The sequence below is a fragment of the Phoxinus phoxinus genome (assembly GCF_949152265.1).
Source record: "Phoxinus phoxinus genome assembly, chromosome: 24".
NCBI lineage: Eukaryota > Metazoa > Chordata > Actinopteri > Cypriniformes > Leuciscidae > Phoxinus > Phoxinus phoxinus.
In genome coordinates, this window is record NC_136899.1 from 2,547,435 (window position 1) to 2,566,366 (window position 18,932).

General features: G+C 36.9%; 1 protein-coding gene across 7 annotated transcripts in view; it reads left to right on the top strand.

Moving 5' to 3' along the window:
• slc12a7b (solute carrier family 12 member 7b) overlaps positions 1-18,932 on the top strand; it is a 90,912-nt gene that overhangs the window by 2,711 nt on the left and 69,269 nt on the right. For 3 of the 7 annotated variants that reach the window (XM_079602214.1, XM_079602215.1, XM_079602220.1), the window contains exon 1: positions 13,404-13,650. The exons of the other annotated variants lie outside the window; for them this stretch is intronic. In XM_079602214.1, coding sequence (XP_079458340.1) covers positions 13,545-13,650 — 106 coding nt within the window. In that variant the 5' untranslated portion in view covers positions 13,404-13,544. Of the gene's footprint in view, positions 1-13,403; positions 13,651-18,932 lie in introns of those variants that run through there. 7 annotated transcript variants of the gene reach the window in all.

The following is an 18,932-nucleotide window of genomic DNA, read 5'->3' on the forward strand; positions in this document are numbered from 1 at the left end:
TGTAGTATATTCAGAAAGTCAAATGGAATGAAAAAGTTTTTATTTATTTAAATTTGACATTAAAACATGTTTGGAAAAAATATCTAAAAGTTTGAAAGCAACACAAACTATGGCATATGCTGTAAAATTGATTTTTTTTTTTTAAATAAATAAAAAATACTTGCATGTTTGGTTAAATGTACTCTTGAATATTTGGTTCTCAAAAAAAAGATGACTTCTGGTCAAAAAAAAAAGCAACAACAAAAAACAAACCAATTGAAAGTGTTTAAGCTGGAATAGTTGCTGATTAAGTGGTTTCATATGCCATACGATACTGTACACACGATATTTTAGCAGAGACGTCGTGCTGAGTCAACAGATCTACTGCAAAACTTCTTCAAAGTGTATTTGTCAAACCACGGATTTCATGCATGATCTGAGACGAGCGCTTTACTTTATCTGCTCTGTGGGGTCATACTGTTTATTGACCCTGTTACTGAAAGGTCACTTCATGTCATGATCATCTTAGAATTGAACTGGATGCAAACATGCTCACTATCTGCTGTTTAATGCAGAGGTTAATAATAATAATAATATGTTTATTTTATATAGCGCCTTTCAGAAGACTCAAAGTAGAAAGAGGTACATATAGAATCAGAACATTGAGTCGGGGAAACAAGTGACAAAAAGATATGTTTTAATGTGGGTTTTGAAGGTTAAAAGATTAAAGCATCCGGTGTGTTTCGGATCTCAGAGACTGGAGGTCGTGTGTTAGCCGGTGGTCTTCAGGATGAAAAAGAGAAGTGGGGATTTTGCTTTAGCACGTCTCTCCGTCAGGACACTGTGAACAGCTGACTCGAGCAACAGTCCTGTTTGTGTTGGCTGTTTGTCTGCACATTCATAACAACAGTGGTGTGTGTTTCTATATTTCCAGTTATCAAAACACTTTTTCTTCTTCTTGCATAAACATGATGCATGTCATCCAGTTTGTTTCTGTGCTTCTGGGCGGCAGTAATTAACTTTAGAGTTCATTTTGTACATTTATCGCTCTAATTGGCATCATAAGATGAGAATCATGTGACTTTGTGCTCTTGTTCAGATGGTTGGTTTGTTTATGCCAGTGAACTGCTTACCTAGACCTCGTATGAAAGAAAATCATGATCAAAAAACATGTTCCAAACATAGGAAGCAAAAGTTATACTGTTAGTTTAGTATGATTTAAACCAACATTTAAACAGACAGCTTGCTATCCTAACATACATAATGAACTATAGTGTCCTGCACCCACTAGTAAAGCAATATAAAAAATGATATATGGTGTCTGAATAATTTTTGGGTTGCCTGTGTATACTTATTATTTGATTAATATACACCTATTACTTAAACATTTTACTTACACTGCTGAGGGTAGAAGGGATTTGGGAACATGCATCCGAATATGACTTTCATACTGCGCTGTAAACGATTAATCGCGATTAATCGAATCCAAAATAAAAGTTTGTGTTTACATGATATATGTGTTATAATTATAATTATTTTGTATATATAAATACACATACATGCATGTATATATTTGAGAAATATTTGCATTTATATACTGCATATATATTTTTATATGATTTATATTATAAATAAATAGAACTATTTGATATATAAATAACACATTTTTCTTCAATATATACATGCATGTGTGTGTGTATTATTATACAAAATAATTGTACACAATACACACACATATATTATGTAAACACAAACTTTTATTTTGGATTCAGCCTACTATATAGTAGGCGAAAAACATAGTGAGCCGAGTAGTATGTCCGAATTCATAGTATTAATAAAACAGGGAAAACGTTCCCGGAGGACCTTCTGCTTCTGTCGAGATCCTGAAGTGTGCATCCGGTGGACACTTTACTATCCCATGAGGCCACGGGAGAGGATTTGTGAATGGAGGAGAAGCGACGCAACTGAAACCGAAGGTCACATGACAACATACTGTATTCATACTATATAGAGCTTATGCGCCAGAGAAACAAGCTTGCAGCCAACTTTATAATACCGGTATTGTCCTTGAACTTCCGGTTTTGCGGTAGCTCTGTATATTTCTATGGCTTCGCTGCCCAAGAGTAATTGGCTGTTGAAGTGGATTTACTTATTGTAGAGTTAACGAAAGAGATCATGAGCATTGTAATGTTTGAACCGGATGTCATAAAAAATGTCAGTAGACCAGGAAGATTTAAAAACGACCAGTTTATTCGTAAATACGTAAGATTTAAATTAAAGACCTACTTAGTTTTTACTGCTTTTTCTTAATATAATTTTGTTTCTTGCTGTTTTTTGACTGTTTTTATGTTTAGTGTTTTTACCTGTGCATCTGTAGCACTTTGAGATATGTTTGTTCACGTGTAAAGTGTAATATAAATTAAACATATTATTATTATTATTAGATCTCTGTGGAAATACAAACCGGAAGACAAAAGACAACGAGCGCAGCGGAGCTTCAGAAGGTCTATACGACAGACTTCTTTAACAGTTTAAGCTTCAAAAGAAATACAGTATGTGATTTCTGACACAGTAATGCATCAAGGCCTCATCTCAGCCGATCTGTGTTATGCTGTGAGAAACTCAAACAGGGTTCTTCTTCTTCATGTCTGTTATCCACTGAAGTTTCCATTCCCATCAGCCCTGTGCTAAAGAACAGTGTGCTCTTGGCTCACGGCTCGTGTTATTCATGTCATCGCGCTCCGGCTCTCAAACATTGCTCAGGCGTTGAAAGTAGCAGGTGGTCTCTTAATGCTAAATAAACTCTGGCAGTCACAATCAGTTTAGTGTTATATCTGTGTCTGGGAGGCATGCATGAAGAACCAATGGCACGTCAACGTTTAAAGGAATAATTCACTCAAAAAGTTGTCATCACCCAAATGTCGTTCCAAAACTGAATGACTTACTTAATTACATTTCATTAGGACCCAAAAGGTGATGTGGAATGCTTTTCACTAATAATCCAATCGTGATGCACCAAGTTTGAATAGAGCATCACAGTCCGAGAGAGCTTTGGTGCCGGAAGTAAATTTCCCATTCATTTCTCCCATTGACCTTTGGAAAAATCCATATCTAAAGAGTTTTAGAACATGTCTGAGGATAACCAGCTACGGCTGAACTCATAAGCATACAACATATCATTTCGAGTGAAAAAACGAAGAGAAAATCCCAAAAAAGGCAAAGGTACAAGACTGTGTACATATTTTCATTTCCGAGCAAAGGAACTACTCGTCCCATAAACCACCGCGCCTCACTGAAGTCGACTGAAGCCACAGCCGCAAAAGAGCCTTTTGAGTGAATTTTATATAGTGAATGTGTAGTTAATACCAGTTCTTTCAGTAGTAATCGTGGAAATAAAAATAATAATGTTTTATATAGGTATTGTGTATTGAATTTTATATTTATCATTGTGTATTTTATATTGTGTGCGTGTGTGAAAGCGGTTAACGATAACGTTAGCAACATGGTGCAGTGCTTTGTACCTGACTGCAAATCACCGCTCAGTCGTCAACACATGTGTGTTCAGTCAGTGTGTAGTTTGTGTGTTTATTTCAAAGCCCTTTATGACACAGGACACTCTGCTGACAGGACAGGTTGAGGTCCATGCTCATCCTTAATTGTAATAACATTTAATGTATTTTCTTAATATCCACAACAAGTGAAAATTAAAAAGTGATGGTCAGCAAACCAGAAAGTGCACAGCGCCACCGGTCTGATGCATGGACCGGTGCATGGTCTGCTCTTGGACCGTCATATTCAGTTTATTAACTTGCCATGAATTATTACACAAATGTTCAGTAAATGCATGAAGAGGTATGCCTAGGCTAAATATTGTTTTGACAGTGGCATCATAAAATGCTTGATATGACTCATACCATATGAAGGCTACAGTAGCCTAGCTAAAGTGAACGATAAGCGGGATAATGTATATCGAGGCGGTTGTTATAGCGAATACAACTCGCGAAAGGCTGATTATGAGCCCGAAGCGGAGCCTGAAGGGAGTTGTATTCGCTATAACAACCGCCTCGCTATACATTATCCCGCTTATTACATGGCTACCTACCAAATAAATCTATAATTTGACACAAAATATTAATTTAAAAAGGAATTTATTGATTTAAAAACTATTTATATGGCTTCCGCTAAAGAAAACAGTCCGTTCCGTCTCTACGGTTAGAATCCTGCTTCCATGGCTACGCTCTATTTTTTGATGGACCTTCGCGGGTTTACACGACTTCCACCAATCAGATGCATCCCTGTGGGATTGTGGGATTGTTCAGGATTGTGGGTAATGAAGTACTTATCCAAGACATCACGAATAAAAGGCATTTATCTCAAAACAAGGTTAGTGCCCCATGAACTTTTGGCGTTTATATGAGCATATGCAATCGCTTAGTACAGCCGTTGCTGGTTTTAAGACTACCATGTATGGTTACGTTTTTATGCCTTATACCCCAACTGTCTATGGAGAAATTGTATTGAATTCTTACTTCCGGCACCGGCTGTGGGCGGGACTGTGATGCTCTATATGTGCATACTGCATACTAATGAGGTTTGTGGGAAGAGTATTAATCTGTTTTTTTTTCTGACACAAAACAATCATACGACTTCAGAAGACTTGAAATATAATGCATACGATGTCTATGGACTACATTTAACTAGAAAATAATCGATTTTTCGATTAATCGATTTTTAAAATGTGGTCAATTCAAAATAATTTTTATTTATTTATTTATACCCATCACCCAAAAGCCAGTATTAGTTTTCCTACAGTGTTCATAGGCTTGCAGCCTCCATGTTACAGCTAATGCTGTGAGATTTTATGTTAGTTTTCTCTTAAACATAAAATAACCCGATCCTGATTGATCAAGGCATGTTCTGACTCGTCTAATTCTATTTCTTTTTATTAATTAACCACTCGTAAACTTATGTTCACCGTTTAAAAATAAATAAATATAGGATTTGTATTAAATCTATATTCATTGAGTCGAATCGGGAATCGAAATTGAATTTAGAATCGGAATTGAATCGAGAATCGAAATCGGATCGAATTGGAACATCTGAATCGATACCCAGCGCTACATTTAACCCAGCTAACCGGTCAAAGTTATGAACAAACATTCCTTAAATTACATCAACGCATCAAACAAATCTGCATCAAAACTTCAGTGGGCCTTTAATGAACACTTTTGTTTGCTGGAAATTGTACTTTTATTGTGTTTTTTGTAGTTTTGGACCTTGATGGTGTCTGTAATTGAATAGAAAAGTGTAGCACAAACATCCTTTAGTGTTTTAAAAAATAAAGACATGTTGAAATGACACAAGGCTGAGTAAATGACAGAATTTACATATTTGGGAGAACTTTTTCATTGAACTCTGTGTCCATTCGAGCCGCAGATTGTCTGGTGTCTGGCGGACACTGTCATGTCGGTCTTCTAAAATCTAAGTCGATAAACCCTCACAATCATTTAGATAAACTGAGCCGCTGGCACCGTGGGGGGTTTTGTTGGCCTTGCGTTTGGCACAAGCTCCCGTTTCAGGACCTTCTCACGGTCACCGGGATCAAACAACCCTCTTGGATAATCTCGAATTCTCTGGATATTTGTGTAGTGCTGCAGAGGAGCAGAAAAAGCTGTCACCTGATCTCGTGTATGACGGACAGCTGAAGCATCTGCCCCGATACTTGAGACGCGTGTCTCCGCCAGAACGCCTGGAGTCTGTCATCGCCTGCTTACAGTCGCTTCGCTCTAGAACCAGAGAACCTGCGTTTATCTCCAGCTGTTCACTGTAATGTGTTGAAGGATGTTTGTAGTAATTATTTTATATGTGCCAAAGGGATTAGTCCCGATTCCTCGCGTGACTCGGTCTCGTCGCTACGGCGTGACATTTTGTGATCACTCTGCTATCTGTTCTTAAGCTCCCTGTAACGTTTCTACTCGTATACAGTCGAGACTGATTTAGAAACAGTGACATGCACTGGATGGGGTGAACATCTACAGTAACAGACATGTGTGTGTGAACTTGTTCTGTTAGATACAGTTAGATTAAACTAGTGAGATACAGGCCAGTTTAAAGAAAGACCACTCTTGGTCAAAATCAAGTTTTATATGTTGTTTATATGTCTATGTGGTGTTTTATTAAACAGATTCATCAGTCAACAACATTGCTGAGCATTTCCTCCTTAAAATTGAAGTGTACCAAAGACCGCCCCTGTTTCCAACCATCACAAACATGTAACCAATCCCGTCAGTGTGGGGGCGGGGCTTTTCTCCACTGACTTTCTATGATGTTCAAAGTGTTTCTATTAAAGGAACACGCCGACTTTTTGGGACTTTAACTTCTTCCCCGTATCCCCCAGAGATAGATAAGTCTACACACACCCTTCTCATCTCCTTGCGTGCCGTAACTCTGTCTGACGCACCCACTGCTAGCCTAGCTTATTAGCTAGCACAAAGACTGGAGGTAAACGGCTCCAGCTAGCATACTGCTCCCAATAACGCCAACATTTTCCTATTTACATGTTGTGATTTGTATAGTCAAATAACAAGGTCACATGAGAGACAGCCATCTTGTAACCATATACACACTGGGAACTATATTCTCAGAAGGCGAAGCGCTGCTACTTGGGCGGAGTGATTAGCGCAACACATGAAAAGCATCGATGTTACTTCCGAGCAGAAAGTCTGCATGATCCTTTAAATATGCTAATGTTTAGAAGTCCGCTTTCTCACGCTGAGATGGCGAACGGGAACATGGTTTGTGTAACATTAGCAACACATTATTGGCTGTTTGATAACAGTCAAGCCAAAGGATAATCATATCAATTACTGTAATGTGTCTGACGTTGTAGAGAGCGATACATAAAACACATTACCATTCTGATTCATCGACTCGTAGACTACTCTGTAATCATTCATAACTCTTCTTCTTCTGAATGAGTTTCTGCTTCAAACATATATGGCTGAATTAAACCAATATTTCCATTTGCCGTTGAGCGAGGTAGTCCAATTATTATCAGTAGACTTATTTTAGTATCATAGATGTACTATTATAGTTTTTATCAATATTTGTAATGTTTTTTAATGTTCATTTTACTTAAAATTATGTTTTTGTAATTTTTATTAGTTAAAAAAAATAGTCTTTCATTTTTCATTTCATTTTTCATTTTATTTTTCATTTCATTTTTCATTTCATTTTTCATTTCATTTTTCATTTCATTTTTCATTTCATTTTTCATTTCATTTTTCATTTCATTTTTCATTTCATTTTTATGTTACTTTTGTACTTCAAGTTTCTAAAATGAGAAATGATGCCTTGGCAACTATAAACAGTACATTTTCAATGTTGTAAATAAAACAGATTATTGAGGTATATTTTACAAGAAAATACTATTTCACTCTTTCTACTTCAAAATGTAAATTTAATGTTACTTGCCGTTTATTTGTAGTTAATTGTGAAACGTTCTGAGTGAACATTGTTTCTACACAAAAAAAATTCAGTGCAGCGCTTTATTTTTTAAATATTTTTTTATTTCAAGCAACTAATACATTTTTTTATGGTTTTAGTTTTAGTTGATGATAATGACATTGTCCCCCACTCTTCCTGTTTCGACATTGGTAAAACGCCCCATATTGGTCAACATCCAGATGATGCATCACTGAAAGGCTTTAGTTCTCCTTCAGGGTCTAAACCAGGACAAATGAGTCCGCTTGTTTGCTCTATAAATGGAGCATGGAAATATTACTGCAGGTCTAAAGAATCTTTGTGTAAAAACTTGTCAACAAGCGGAAAGTTGGGTTTTGTACACGTCATGATGCCAGGAAAAGTTCTCTAGTGCATTTTGCATTCTCAATGTTTCGTTCGCATGATCGGTGTAAAATCATCAACCGGACTGAACTGTCATGTCAAACAAGCTCATAATTTCATACAGAAATGCTTTAAACTACGGTATGTTTAGATGTGTTCTGCTTGCGTTACCAAAGACAACCAGCAGGCGGCAGCAGATTTCTTCCTGATGCTTTTGTTACATAATAACACTTTAAATACCCAGCACACTTGTTACTTCAACTTCAACCAACTAAAGCTTCTTATAGGACACTAATTGTTGTGAATGAATGTTTAGAGGACTATGACAGTGTGTTTTGCTCACAGGCTCAGTGTTTACACAAGGCTGTAAGGTCGCTTATTTGGGACTGAACTTGCAATATGACTGATTGTAGTTGTTTTTGTTGGAAAAGACAACCGCTCTTACATATTACTTAAAAATTATAATTTTATAAATAATATATATATATAGTAATATTTTAATTAAAATTATATGGAAAAAAAAGTCATTTTATTATAAGAAATTAGTATTTTTGGAGAAATTATGCTATGAAATACCCCCCAAAATTTTAATGCATCTAATTTTATCTTTTCAAAAATGTGTATGTTTCTTTGTAACTATCTGTACATTGGTGTGTGTGTGTGTGTGTGTGTGTGTGTGTGTGTGTGTGTGTGTGTGTGTGTGTGTGTGTGTGTGTGTGTGTGTGTGTGTGTGTGTGTGTATATAAGGTATATGTCTTTGGATTTTGATATTCCACATTATATATCTGTTCTGACCCACAATTCACCCGACTCTTCTGGCATCTCCAAAATCTCTCACAATTGTCGGTGTTTGTATTGTGCATTTGTGATTGTGTTAGACTGTGCAAGTTTTTATCGTTTTTATTTTTTATTAATTGCTTTATGCGTCACTAAGCTTTTAGATGCAGTCCAGCCTTCAAAGTGCAGGAAATGAGACCGGACTAAACAAATCCAGCTTCATAAATCAGCTCAGCTGGATGTATAAATCACACAGTTGCTGACCGGATTTGATTTTGAGACTATGGTTGATCTCTCCTTCCAGAACGACTGGATCTGGGATTAGCCAGTTGGAGGAAGTCAGTTTCCTTTAGAAATGTGCGTCATGTAGTTTGCAATGCCCAGTAAATCCAAACACTTTGGACATTTTGCCATTTTAAAGGTTGTTGCACAGGTGGAACCACTTCATTAGAGCAAATTCCTGCCCGCTTTTACATTTTCCGGTTGCTCTTTAGTCATTCCTGGGGAAAGATCAGGCCTGTCCTGACCATGGACGGCATATTTTCATTTGTGTGGTTTTAGTTGATTTCATTATAATTATTTTGAATTATTTTATTATTTAGACAGATGGCCTGAGTTAAGCATATATATATATTAGAATAATTAGAATATAGTGCAAAAGTTTGTTATAATTTTGATGATTATGGCTTACGGCTTATGAAAACCTTTTCACAAAATTTAATTTTGAATTTGGGGTTTTCATAAGCTGTAAGCCATAATCATCAAAATTAAAACAAATAAAGGCTTGAAATATCTCACTTTGCATGTAATGAGTCTATATAATATATTAGTTTCACCTTTTAAGTTGAATTACTGAAATAAATGAACTTTTGCACCATATTCAAATTTTCCCAGTTTCATCCATATATATAATGTTATATTATATGTTATATAGTCATGCAATGTGAATTTTTATAGTCATTTGATGCATGCACTGTATGCATAACAGCATTTCTGTTGTTGTTTATGCTGTACAATCCTCTTGCTTTTTCCTAGTATTATGAAACTTTAACTTTAGGACAAGATAACATATATTTAAATAGGAAACCAAACCAAAGTCCATCATAATTGGAAATTCCTTATGGAGATAACTGAGCAAAACTCGTTCAGCTGTTGAGCATTCAGTGTCTTTGCTCCTTTAGCTGAAAGTGAACAGCTGTCAATACTTATATCTGTGACCGACCGCACACAAATGATACCATAAGCAACTTACAGTTCACAGTTTCCACGTCGGACATAAGTAGCATGACGAATCAGAGCTATATCAAGCCCATTATAATCAGTGAAGTGCTCATCTCAGGCTTTGCAGTCGGTGAACAGAATAAACTCTACTGAATAGTTCCTTCTGACACATGTAAATACCATTGTACTGCCAGTGCCGAGCCTTAAAGTCGGTTTCAATAGTCTTTTCCTCCAAATTGTGATGTATAATCGAATGAAATCGCTTCTGGAACAAGAACAAATGTGGGCGGGGCTTGATTTTGTCCATGTTGGAATTGATTGGATGATTGTGGTTTGCTATTGGTGGATCTCATGTGAGTGACAGGTTGCCCCGCCCTCGTCATCAGAGAAGAGGTTAAGGTGCACGAGGGACATGATGTGCACAGATAAATCATTTAAAATAAATACTGCAATATTCCATAAAAAAACAAACAAGAATTTAGATTTCATGCTGACTTTATAGGGGCTTTTACTAACTCTGTGAAGCTTTAATTGAGAGTAAAGAGTGTTGAGCAGTAATGCAAAAGTAGACAGCATCAGTACGTCCCAGAATCCCACTGTTTTTGGTCCATTAGTGAGTCAGTGCATGTTATTTTTATCACTATGACCTGGCCGGTTTGACCGTTGAATCCTCCAGTGGGCCGTTAGTGTTCTTGAGTCTCTGTTCTGAGCACTGCAGTGTAACTCAATCTGAAGTGCTCGACTCCCACTGTGTGTGTGTGTGTGTGTGTGTGTGTGTGTGTGTGTGTGTGTGTGTGTGTGTGTGTGTGTGTGTGTGTGTGTGTGTGTGTGTGTGTGTGTGTGTGTGTGTGTGTGTGTGTGTGTGTGTGTGTGTGTGTGTGTGTGTGTGTGTGTGTGTGTGCTAAGAGCACTAGTGCCTTTTTAGGGTCTTTCTAGGAGGAATTAATGGTCCACATGTCATGTTGATCATGAGGAATGTGGAATAAATCACATTACTGATATCGGCTTTGACTTCCTCTTGGCTAAAATCTTTTATGGCTTCAGTGTGTGCGTCGTCCAGCTGCGTCTGTGATTCAGACATCCATGACTCCTCAAATCTTGTGTCATGTTAAGAAAAGATGTACTTTATCACTATAAGTCCCCTTAGGATCACTTAAATACTCTAAGTTCAACTAATTGCATTTCATATAAATTTAAACCGTAATATATTTTACTTTACTTTAATTACGAAAACATTACATTCAGTTCACACAACTTGAGTATCTTCTTTTACTGAAGTATATTATTTCCCTATTATAAAACGGTAAGTTCCAATCCTTGATTGTGATTGGTCAATAGCTGTGTTTTATTCACGATGAAACACGGCTATGACCGCTTCATCCAACGCTTCTATGTATCACTACACAACACCCCTAGCAACCGCTCTTAGCAACGCAAACACATATGTTTGATCTCATCGATATTGTTCACTGAAGCTATAGTAGAGTATTGTGAGAGATCGAGTAAGCGAGTGTACAGCATTTACAGTAGATATAGCATTTTCCTTCAGGTCAGTCATATATATTCATAATAATAAAAATCCGTTTGAATGTCCGCTGCGATATCTTGTCCTTTTAACAGTTAAGGGGTTTCCCCGAGCCCATGGTCATCTGTCAGTGTCGTCTTCCTTCTCCGTGATCACAAGTTTGAGTCCTTTCACTGCAAAAGTCTTCTCTACTGACTGACTCACTCATAAACACAGTCTTTGTCTCCATCTATTGGCGAAATAATGTGTGTAACTTCAGTTGCTGTTTACGGTCAGGGACTATTTTTTCCAGCGGAAGGAAGGCTTTTAGTGATTTTACTTCATGAAAGTTGCATAGATGCTTATTTTTCAGCTTTAATAGTTGTATTGTGTGGTAACCGTTTTATAAAAGCAATAAGGTACTCGAGGCAAGTGCTGTGTCGTGAATAAGTCACGGGTGAAGGTTGCAACGTGACTTATTCACGATACAGCACAGCCTCTCGTACCTTATTGCTTACATAACTACTAATTTTAAAAGACTGTCGACGTGTACTTCTTTTCCTCAAGTGTTCAGGATGAAACACATTTAATAATGCTGCAGGTTTTCCTGATTCCACGAACCGTCTTGCCAAGAAACGTTACACAACCGAAACATTTCACATCAACAACTGCAACAAAAGCAAGCAGCAAAATGAGTTGTTTTAGCAAACCATTCTTCGTCTTTTAGGTTTGGTAGATTGCACTGAATTTTCTTCTGTGCCACACACTTTTAATTTTCTTTTCTAAATGTTTCATAATGTGAAACTCTTTTCCACGCAGCCTTTTCACTGAACTAAACTGCATGTCAAAGGTCATGAAGACAAAACGGCTCATGACTTGTGAAGCACGAGAACTATTGCAGCCAGAAGATCCCAGCGTACAGTATGTCAAGTCTCATATTTATCGTGTGGAATAAGCGCTCCTTAAAATAAGCGACGCTGTTGAACCGCAGCTTTGCTGTTCGTCTGCTGTAATGACAGGCTGCTGTATTCCTGGACTTGTGTTTGCATTGTGCACATGGGCGAGTGCGTTTACACATGCATACATATACAGTAAAACGCTTATTACGCCTTGAGTCGCTGCTTTGATGTTAAAATACTTTCTTCTATCCCGGGATAATGTGTAGATTTACTAAGTCTTGTAGTTTTTTTGCAAACACAGTTAAGCTTTTTGGCCACAAATGGGTTTGCAACTTATTTTACAGCTGTAATGTGAACAGTACTGTTCAAAAGTTTGGGGTCAGTGAGATATTAATACTTTTATTCATTAAGGACGCATTAAATTGATCTAACGTGACAGTAAAGACATTTATAATGTAATTTCTACTTCAACTAAATGTTGTTCTTTGAACTTTATTCATCTAAGAATCCTGAACAATGTATTCGTAATGTTGCTTTGGGAACTAACTAATATTAAATATTAATATTAGTATTAATAATATTATCATTTTTATATTTTACATTCACATTTATTCATTTAGCAGATTATTTTATCCAAAGGAGTACAACAAGCATTTATTCATATTGAATTTAATTTAATTGTAAAAATATATATATATATTTTACATTCATATTTATTCCTTTAGCAGATTATTTTATCCAAAGGCAATTAATTTTTTTGTATTATTATTTTTGTTATTTTTTTTATTTTATTTTATTACCGCTGGGTTGTACAATGGTATTTACATGTGGCAGAAGAAACTCTTCAGTTGAGTTTACAGAGATGCAGTTTACCGATTGAACTACTCTGCAACTATTTATTTCAGTTACCGTTTATTTTAATTCAAGTTATGGAAATGTGTTTTTTTATAGTTGGTTTTAGTTTTAGTAAACGATAATAACCCTGCTGAACAGGAGAAAGTCCCTTGAAGAGGTTCTTAATCAATAGCTTCCTTTATCTCGTGTCTTGTTGTGTCTGTGGAGGATCGTTCTGCCACAGGCGAGAAAAGGAGATGAAGCTCATGTGCAGAAAGGACGGCCCAGAGGGCGGAGCTTCCACAACTCCTTATATAGGCGAAGTCTGGTCACATGATCAAGCCGGTGTCAAAGAGATAGGAGCACAACTGAGAACTTCGAACCACAACTCAAACAAGCCAGCGCAGAGGAGGAGAGTCAGTGTGTGTGAGACGGACAGATAAGGAGCAAGACAGACGTCTCGCAGAGAGACACATGGTGAGAAAATGCCCACCAACTTCACCGTGGTCCCCGTGGAGGACGGCAGAAAGCCCGCTCAGGAAGACTCTGATGACAACAACGTCCTGAAGGAGGAGGATGAAGAAACCGTAGGTGAGGCTGGGACTTTACTAGACTACAGTGTGTGAATCCAAACAGCCCAGCTGGAGCTCGTGTAACGTGCCGCCAGGTTCACTTAGTGGGTCACTGTCCGTAGTTTGTTTGTCTCTCTCTCTCTCTCTCTCTCTCTCTCTCTCTCTCTCTCTCTCTCTCTCTCTCTCTCTCTCTCTCTCTCTCTCTCTCTCTCTCTCTCTCTCTCTCTCTCTCTCTCTCTCCACGCTGAGCGAACACGCCTTCTCTCTTTCCTCTTTTCATGGGCGAGAGGAGCACTAGCTCACGTGATTGTTGTTTGAAACCGTTTCTTGCATCTTTTGTGATTTTATTTGATAGGCTATTGATTTATTCATTTAATGCTTCTATTAGTGCACATTATCATTAGAAGTACTGAATCTAGTCAATATTTATGCATTCACTGGCATAGTTTAACAGCATGTTTCCTGAGCCAACTAAAGCGGGGGGGGGGGGGGGGGGGTGTATTGAATATGCATGAAAAATTCATTGTGCATTAAAAGCACAATATAAAATGAAGCATCATCACAGACTTTATCATTAGACAACTTTTGCAATCCTTTGTCTTTTAAGAAATGTTAGTAGTAGCATTTCATATTGAATATTCATAATAAATTCAATGTGATTTGGCAGGCAATAACAGATCAAGCATGATCATGAATATTGTAATTTTAATGCACTTTTTTTATTTGGTTGTTACATTTTCTGAAAGAATATTGTTTTGTCTTGTGGGGGCATTAAGAAAGAAATGTTTATAATAGCGTTTCATATTTAAAGTAGCACAAATTGTGATTGAGTTGGTAAGTTTGGTTCATTAATGTGAATCTGAATCAGTGATTTGTTTGCATCATTTAAAAATGTTTGCTGTGACTTTTAAAATGTTTTCACAAAAATAAACTAGTTAAAATTATGTATTTATATGCATTATTAAATTGCTGCGAATGAAAAATATTAAATTAATTTAGTGGATTATGGATTATTTTAAACTGGTTATTTACAGTATTTTATTTTTCTTAATACGTTAAACGTTTAGAATTGATTTGTTGAAATGATGTTTGGAAAATAAGTCATTTTCGAGCAAATACATAAATATTGAGATGTTTATTGAATATTGGCTGACATTTCTCTTTAGTTTTTTACCTCTCAGTCTCAGTTATAAACGGCAGCTTGTAACGGCCACCGGTCATCGAGTTCATCTCTAATGAATCTCTACAGAAACGAACTGTTGTTGCATGTCGTGCACCAGCCGATGGCTTTTCTCCTGATAATTGCTACCCTGGCTTACAATTACGGCCCAAATTGTCCAGGCTCAGTAGAGGAACTGAATGCATATTAAGGGTTATGTAAGCGGGCAGTTTTCTGTGTTGTGCAACGGCTGTTTTTCTTCCCCGTCTCTCCTGTGAGATGAACACGGACTCAGATTCCAGTCAGTGCTATTGATCTGTCAAGTTGCTTGCTTGCTGTTGGTTCCCGCCGGTGGGAGTTTAAGACTCCACCCTTCTCATTCCCCATAATATCTGGAGCTGGTCTTTGTCTTCATTTCTTTACAGATGAAGGACACCGTGTCCGTATAGAGTTGCCAGTCCTCGTCGTATAACCACAAGAGACTCCTCAGAGATAAGGACGCTCTCACTCCCTGCGTTTCTGTCCGCTTACATATTACTATACAGCACTGCGGCTGACATCTGTATCCAATTATTCCCCATCTCCACCCATGGAAAAGGCATCCTGAAATTGAATAACAGAGTAACTGTAAACCCTCTCAGCATGTACTTTATCTTCTCAAAGCATTAAGCTCAGCGAGAATAAATATAGTTATATGAACTTGTGTTTTTGGGTTAGGGAGGCGACCTGTTAGTAGACTTTTGTTAAACGCTATTGTCAGAATTGCAAGAAAACAATGCAAGCACTCATGATGTGTGATGTTTTATAAGCAGAAAAACAGGTTTAGTGGAATTCAGAGGCGGACAGAGTACACAGCTTCATTACTTGAGTAAAAGTACAGATACCCCTTGCTAAATTTTACTCAAGTACAAGTAAAAGTACTACAGTCAGATGTGTACTTAAGTAAAAGTACTGAAGTACTTGTTTTTAAAAGTACTTGAGTATCAAGAGTACAAGAGTACATTTTCTAAATATTGCATTACTACTGCCACAGTGCTTACATTTATGTACAGAAACGTCCTACATAGAGTTATGAATTTTTTTTAATGTTAATACCTTGGATAATGTAAAAGGAATTGAAAGTAAAATCAAGTAATTTTCATCTTTTTACCACGTTGCTTTATTTAACATTTCGCACTTGCCCACAAGGCAATAGCACAATGGCAACGCTCTGACAAATCTCTGCTAGAGTTTTAATGGATTTTTTGCACCCACATTTGAACTAACAATTGTGTGTACATGTGAGTTTCTCTGTTTTTTCATCAATCAAATCAATAAACCTAAACAAAGAAGAAGGCAATATAGCAATGTTCTGACACACCTCTGAACCACACCTCTGAAAGATGATTGCTGATAGGCTGTCCCAATCCAGTCACGTTTGAGAGGGAAACAACAAATTGAGGATTTTTTTTTTTTTAGAAGAAGAAGTAACGGGTACTCAGTACTCACGGTTATGGATAGAAATGTAGTGGAGTAAATAGTACAATATTTGCCTCTCAAATGTACTTGAGTAAAGTCATGAGTACTCCCCAAAAATGATACTCGAGTAAAGTACAGATCCCTCAAAATTGTACTTAAGTACTGTACTCAAGTAAATGTACTCCGTTACTGTCCGGCTCTGGTGGAATTTCGATTCACATTAGTTTTTTGCTGATTCCAACAGCGCCAAGCAAGACGATTATAAAAATCATCCCCGTCCTAGTGTGTGTTTAAACTGCACAGCTTGTGCCGATGATAACCGTTGTTAGTGGGTCCTGAATTATAATTTTTGATGATATCAGGCAGTGATTCATGATTGCACCCTTTATTACATGGACTTTTGCGCAACTCACATTTTAGATGCTGTAGAAATGCAATGTTTTTTCTCCAAGTAGACAGTAGCAGTGTTTGTTTAATGCACAGGGAGGATTTTAGAAGTATGCATGTGTAATAATGATCTATATGGATGTGAAGTGGTTGATGGTTAGATGAACTCATCTTTAAAGGTCGGTTCTCATGCACAGTGTGTGTGTAATAATGAGGGAGGCTTCATCTTTCTGTGTCAACGATCGGTTAGGAAACTATGGACACTCAGAAGAGAAAGAAGTCAAGCTGAGTGTGTCAGACAGACTGAGATTTAATATGGCAGAAAAACTGAAGAACAGCATGTTGCTTAAGAAAGCTTAGAGGATGCTATATACTAAAACCTGTTGTTCAGACTTTCTGAATTGAGAAATTCTGATTGGATGAGCAGTGCTGCACAGGAAATTGTAAGCAATTAAATACATAGTGCCTAAAAACAAACTTAAAAACATGTTTTTCATCCTCATCCTCACTGGTTTTGGACACGTCATGCTCTATTTTTTCATAATACTTCATGTTTTATTCTGTCATTTTCACATGCAAATAAAGTAAAGCAGATTTCCATGCAAATGTCTCTACCACAGTTTAAAAGTTACAAAATATCAGTTGCCACATTCATACCTTTGCACCAGCCCAGCTTGATAATGGCCATGTTATAAATCAAAAGAAGGCCTGCATGGTTTTCAGCTTTATTTGATTAAGTTGAGGGATATTCACTGCTGTTTGTTAGTTATATTCAAGGCCTCTTGTCCGGCTCAGACCTTCTGCTCGATATCAAGGACTTTTTCATCCTTCTAGGATGTGTTTTGTAATTTTTGTTTTCCAGCATTGCCTCCCATGACGTCATGATCATGTAATTTTTCTCCCCCTGACCACTGCCGACTGTAACGCCATCCAGATGTGGAGAGTGTGTGTTTGTGTGTCAGCGTTCAAACCACACCCTCGTGTCTTTACACACACCACCGCCTTCAGGGTGCGTTTGCTCGTGAGAACCAGACGCCATACATCAGATAAACCAGTTTTAGATTTCATAATAATTCCCCATTGTTCCTCACACAATCTGTCTGCATTTCTTAAAGAGATAGTTCACACAAAAGTGGAAATTCTCACTTTATTTATTTACCGTGTCATTTCAATCTCATATGCAGTTCTTTTTTGTGGATAATTTTATGTATTTTGAAGCCGTATGACAGGTTTTTATGAGGAACAGACCAAAAAATAATCCCAGATCTCTGCATTTTGAAACTCATGCTTTGAATTTGGAAATGCCATTTTAGTGAATAACGACTTAACTTTCAGCCTGTTCCTTAAAACCATTTCTCACCTGGTATTTTGTCTTGTTTTCCAGTACAAATATATAAACAATCATACATCAACACTGTAAGAAATAATATATGTATAAATATGAATTTTCTGCTTGGACATTTTCCTGTTAAGTTCACAAAAATGTCCTTTAACCTTAAAACAATGCAATGCAAGTGTTATTCAATTTTTAATCAGTATGGAAAATTCCTTCATATTAGCACAGCACATGGTGCCCTATTTTTACAGACTTTTTTTTTCTGTTTAAAAAAAACAAGAAAAAAATCTGCCAATTGGGTAAAAAAAAAATATTTCAAAGGAAACCCAGACATGATTAGCAGATAAAATGTTCTTGTTTTTTAAGCAAATTTTGATACATTTTTCAGAAAATAAGACTGAAAATGGATCTTGTAAATGGATCTTGATTTCAGAATGTTTAGATATTTGTAAACAAGACAATAATGCTGAATAAGAACATTGTAATAATGATAAGGAGAAGCATAAAGATTGTGTTTCACGGGAACAAGTAACAACATATTTGGAAGTTTGGAATGACAAGTAAATGAGTTGGGAAGTAAATAATGAGTTTTCATTTTTGGGTGAGACATTTGTTTAATATCAAGGTGATAACTAGTGCATTCTGAATAAAATGGTTACACCAGCAGGAGATTGTGTTTCTATCAGGATTGTTGAGGACATTTCTCACTGGTTTGGTGTTTCTATCAGGATTGGTGAGCACATTTCTCACTGGTTTGGTGTTTCTATCAGGATTGGTGAGCACATTTCTCACTGGTTTGGTGTTTCTATCAGGATTGGTGAGCACATTTCTCACTGGTTTGGTGTTTCTATCAGGATTGTTGAGCACATTTCTCACTGGTTTGGTGTTTCTCTCAGGATTTTTGAGCACATTTCTCACTGGTTTGGTGTTTCTATCAGGATTGGTGAGCACATTTCTCACT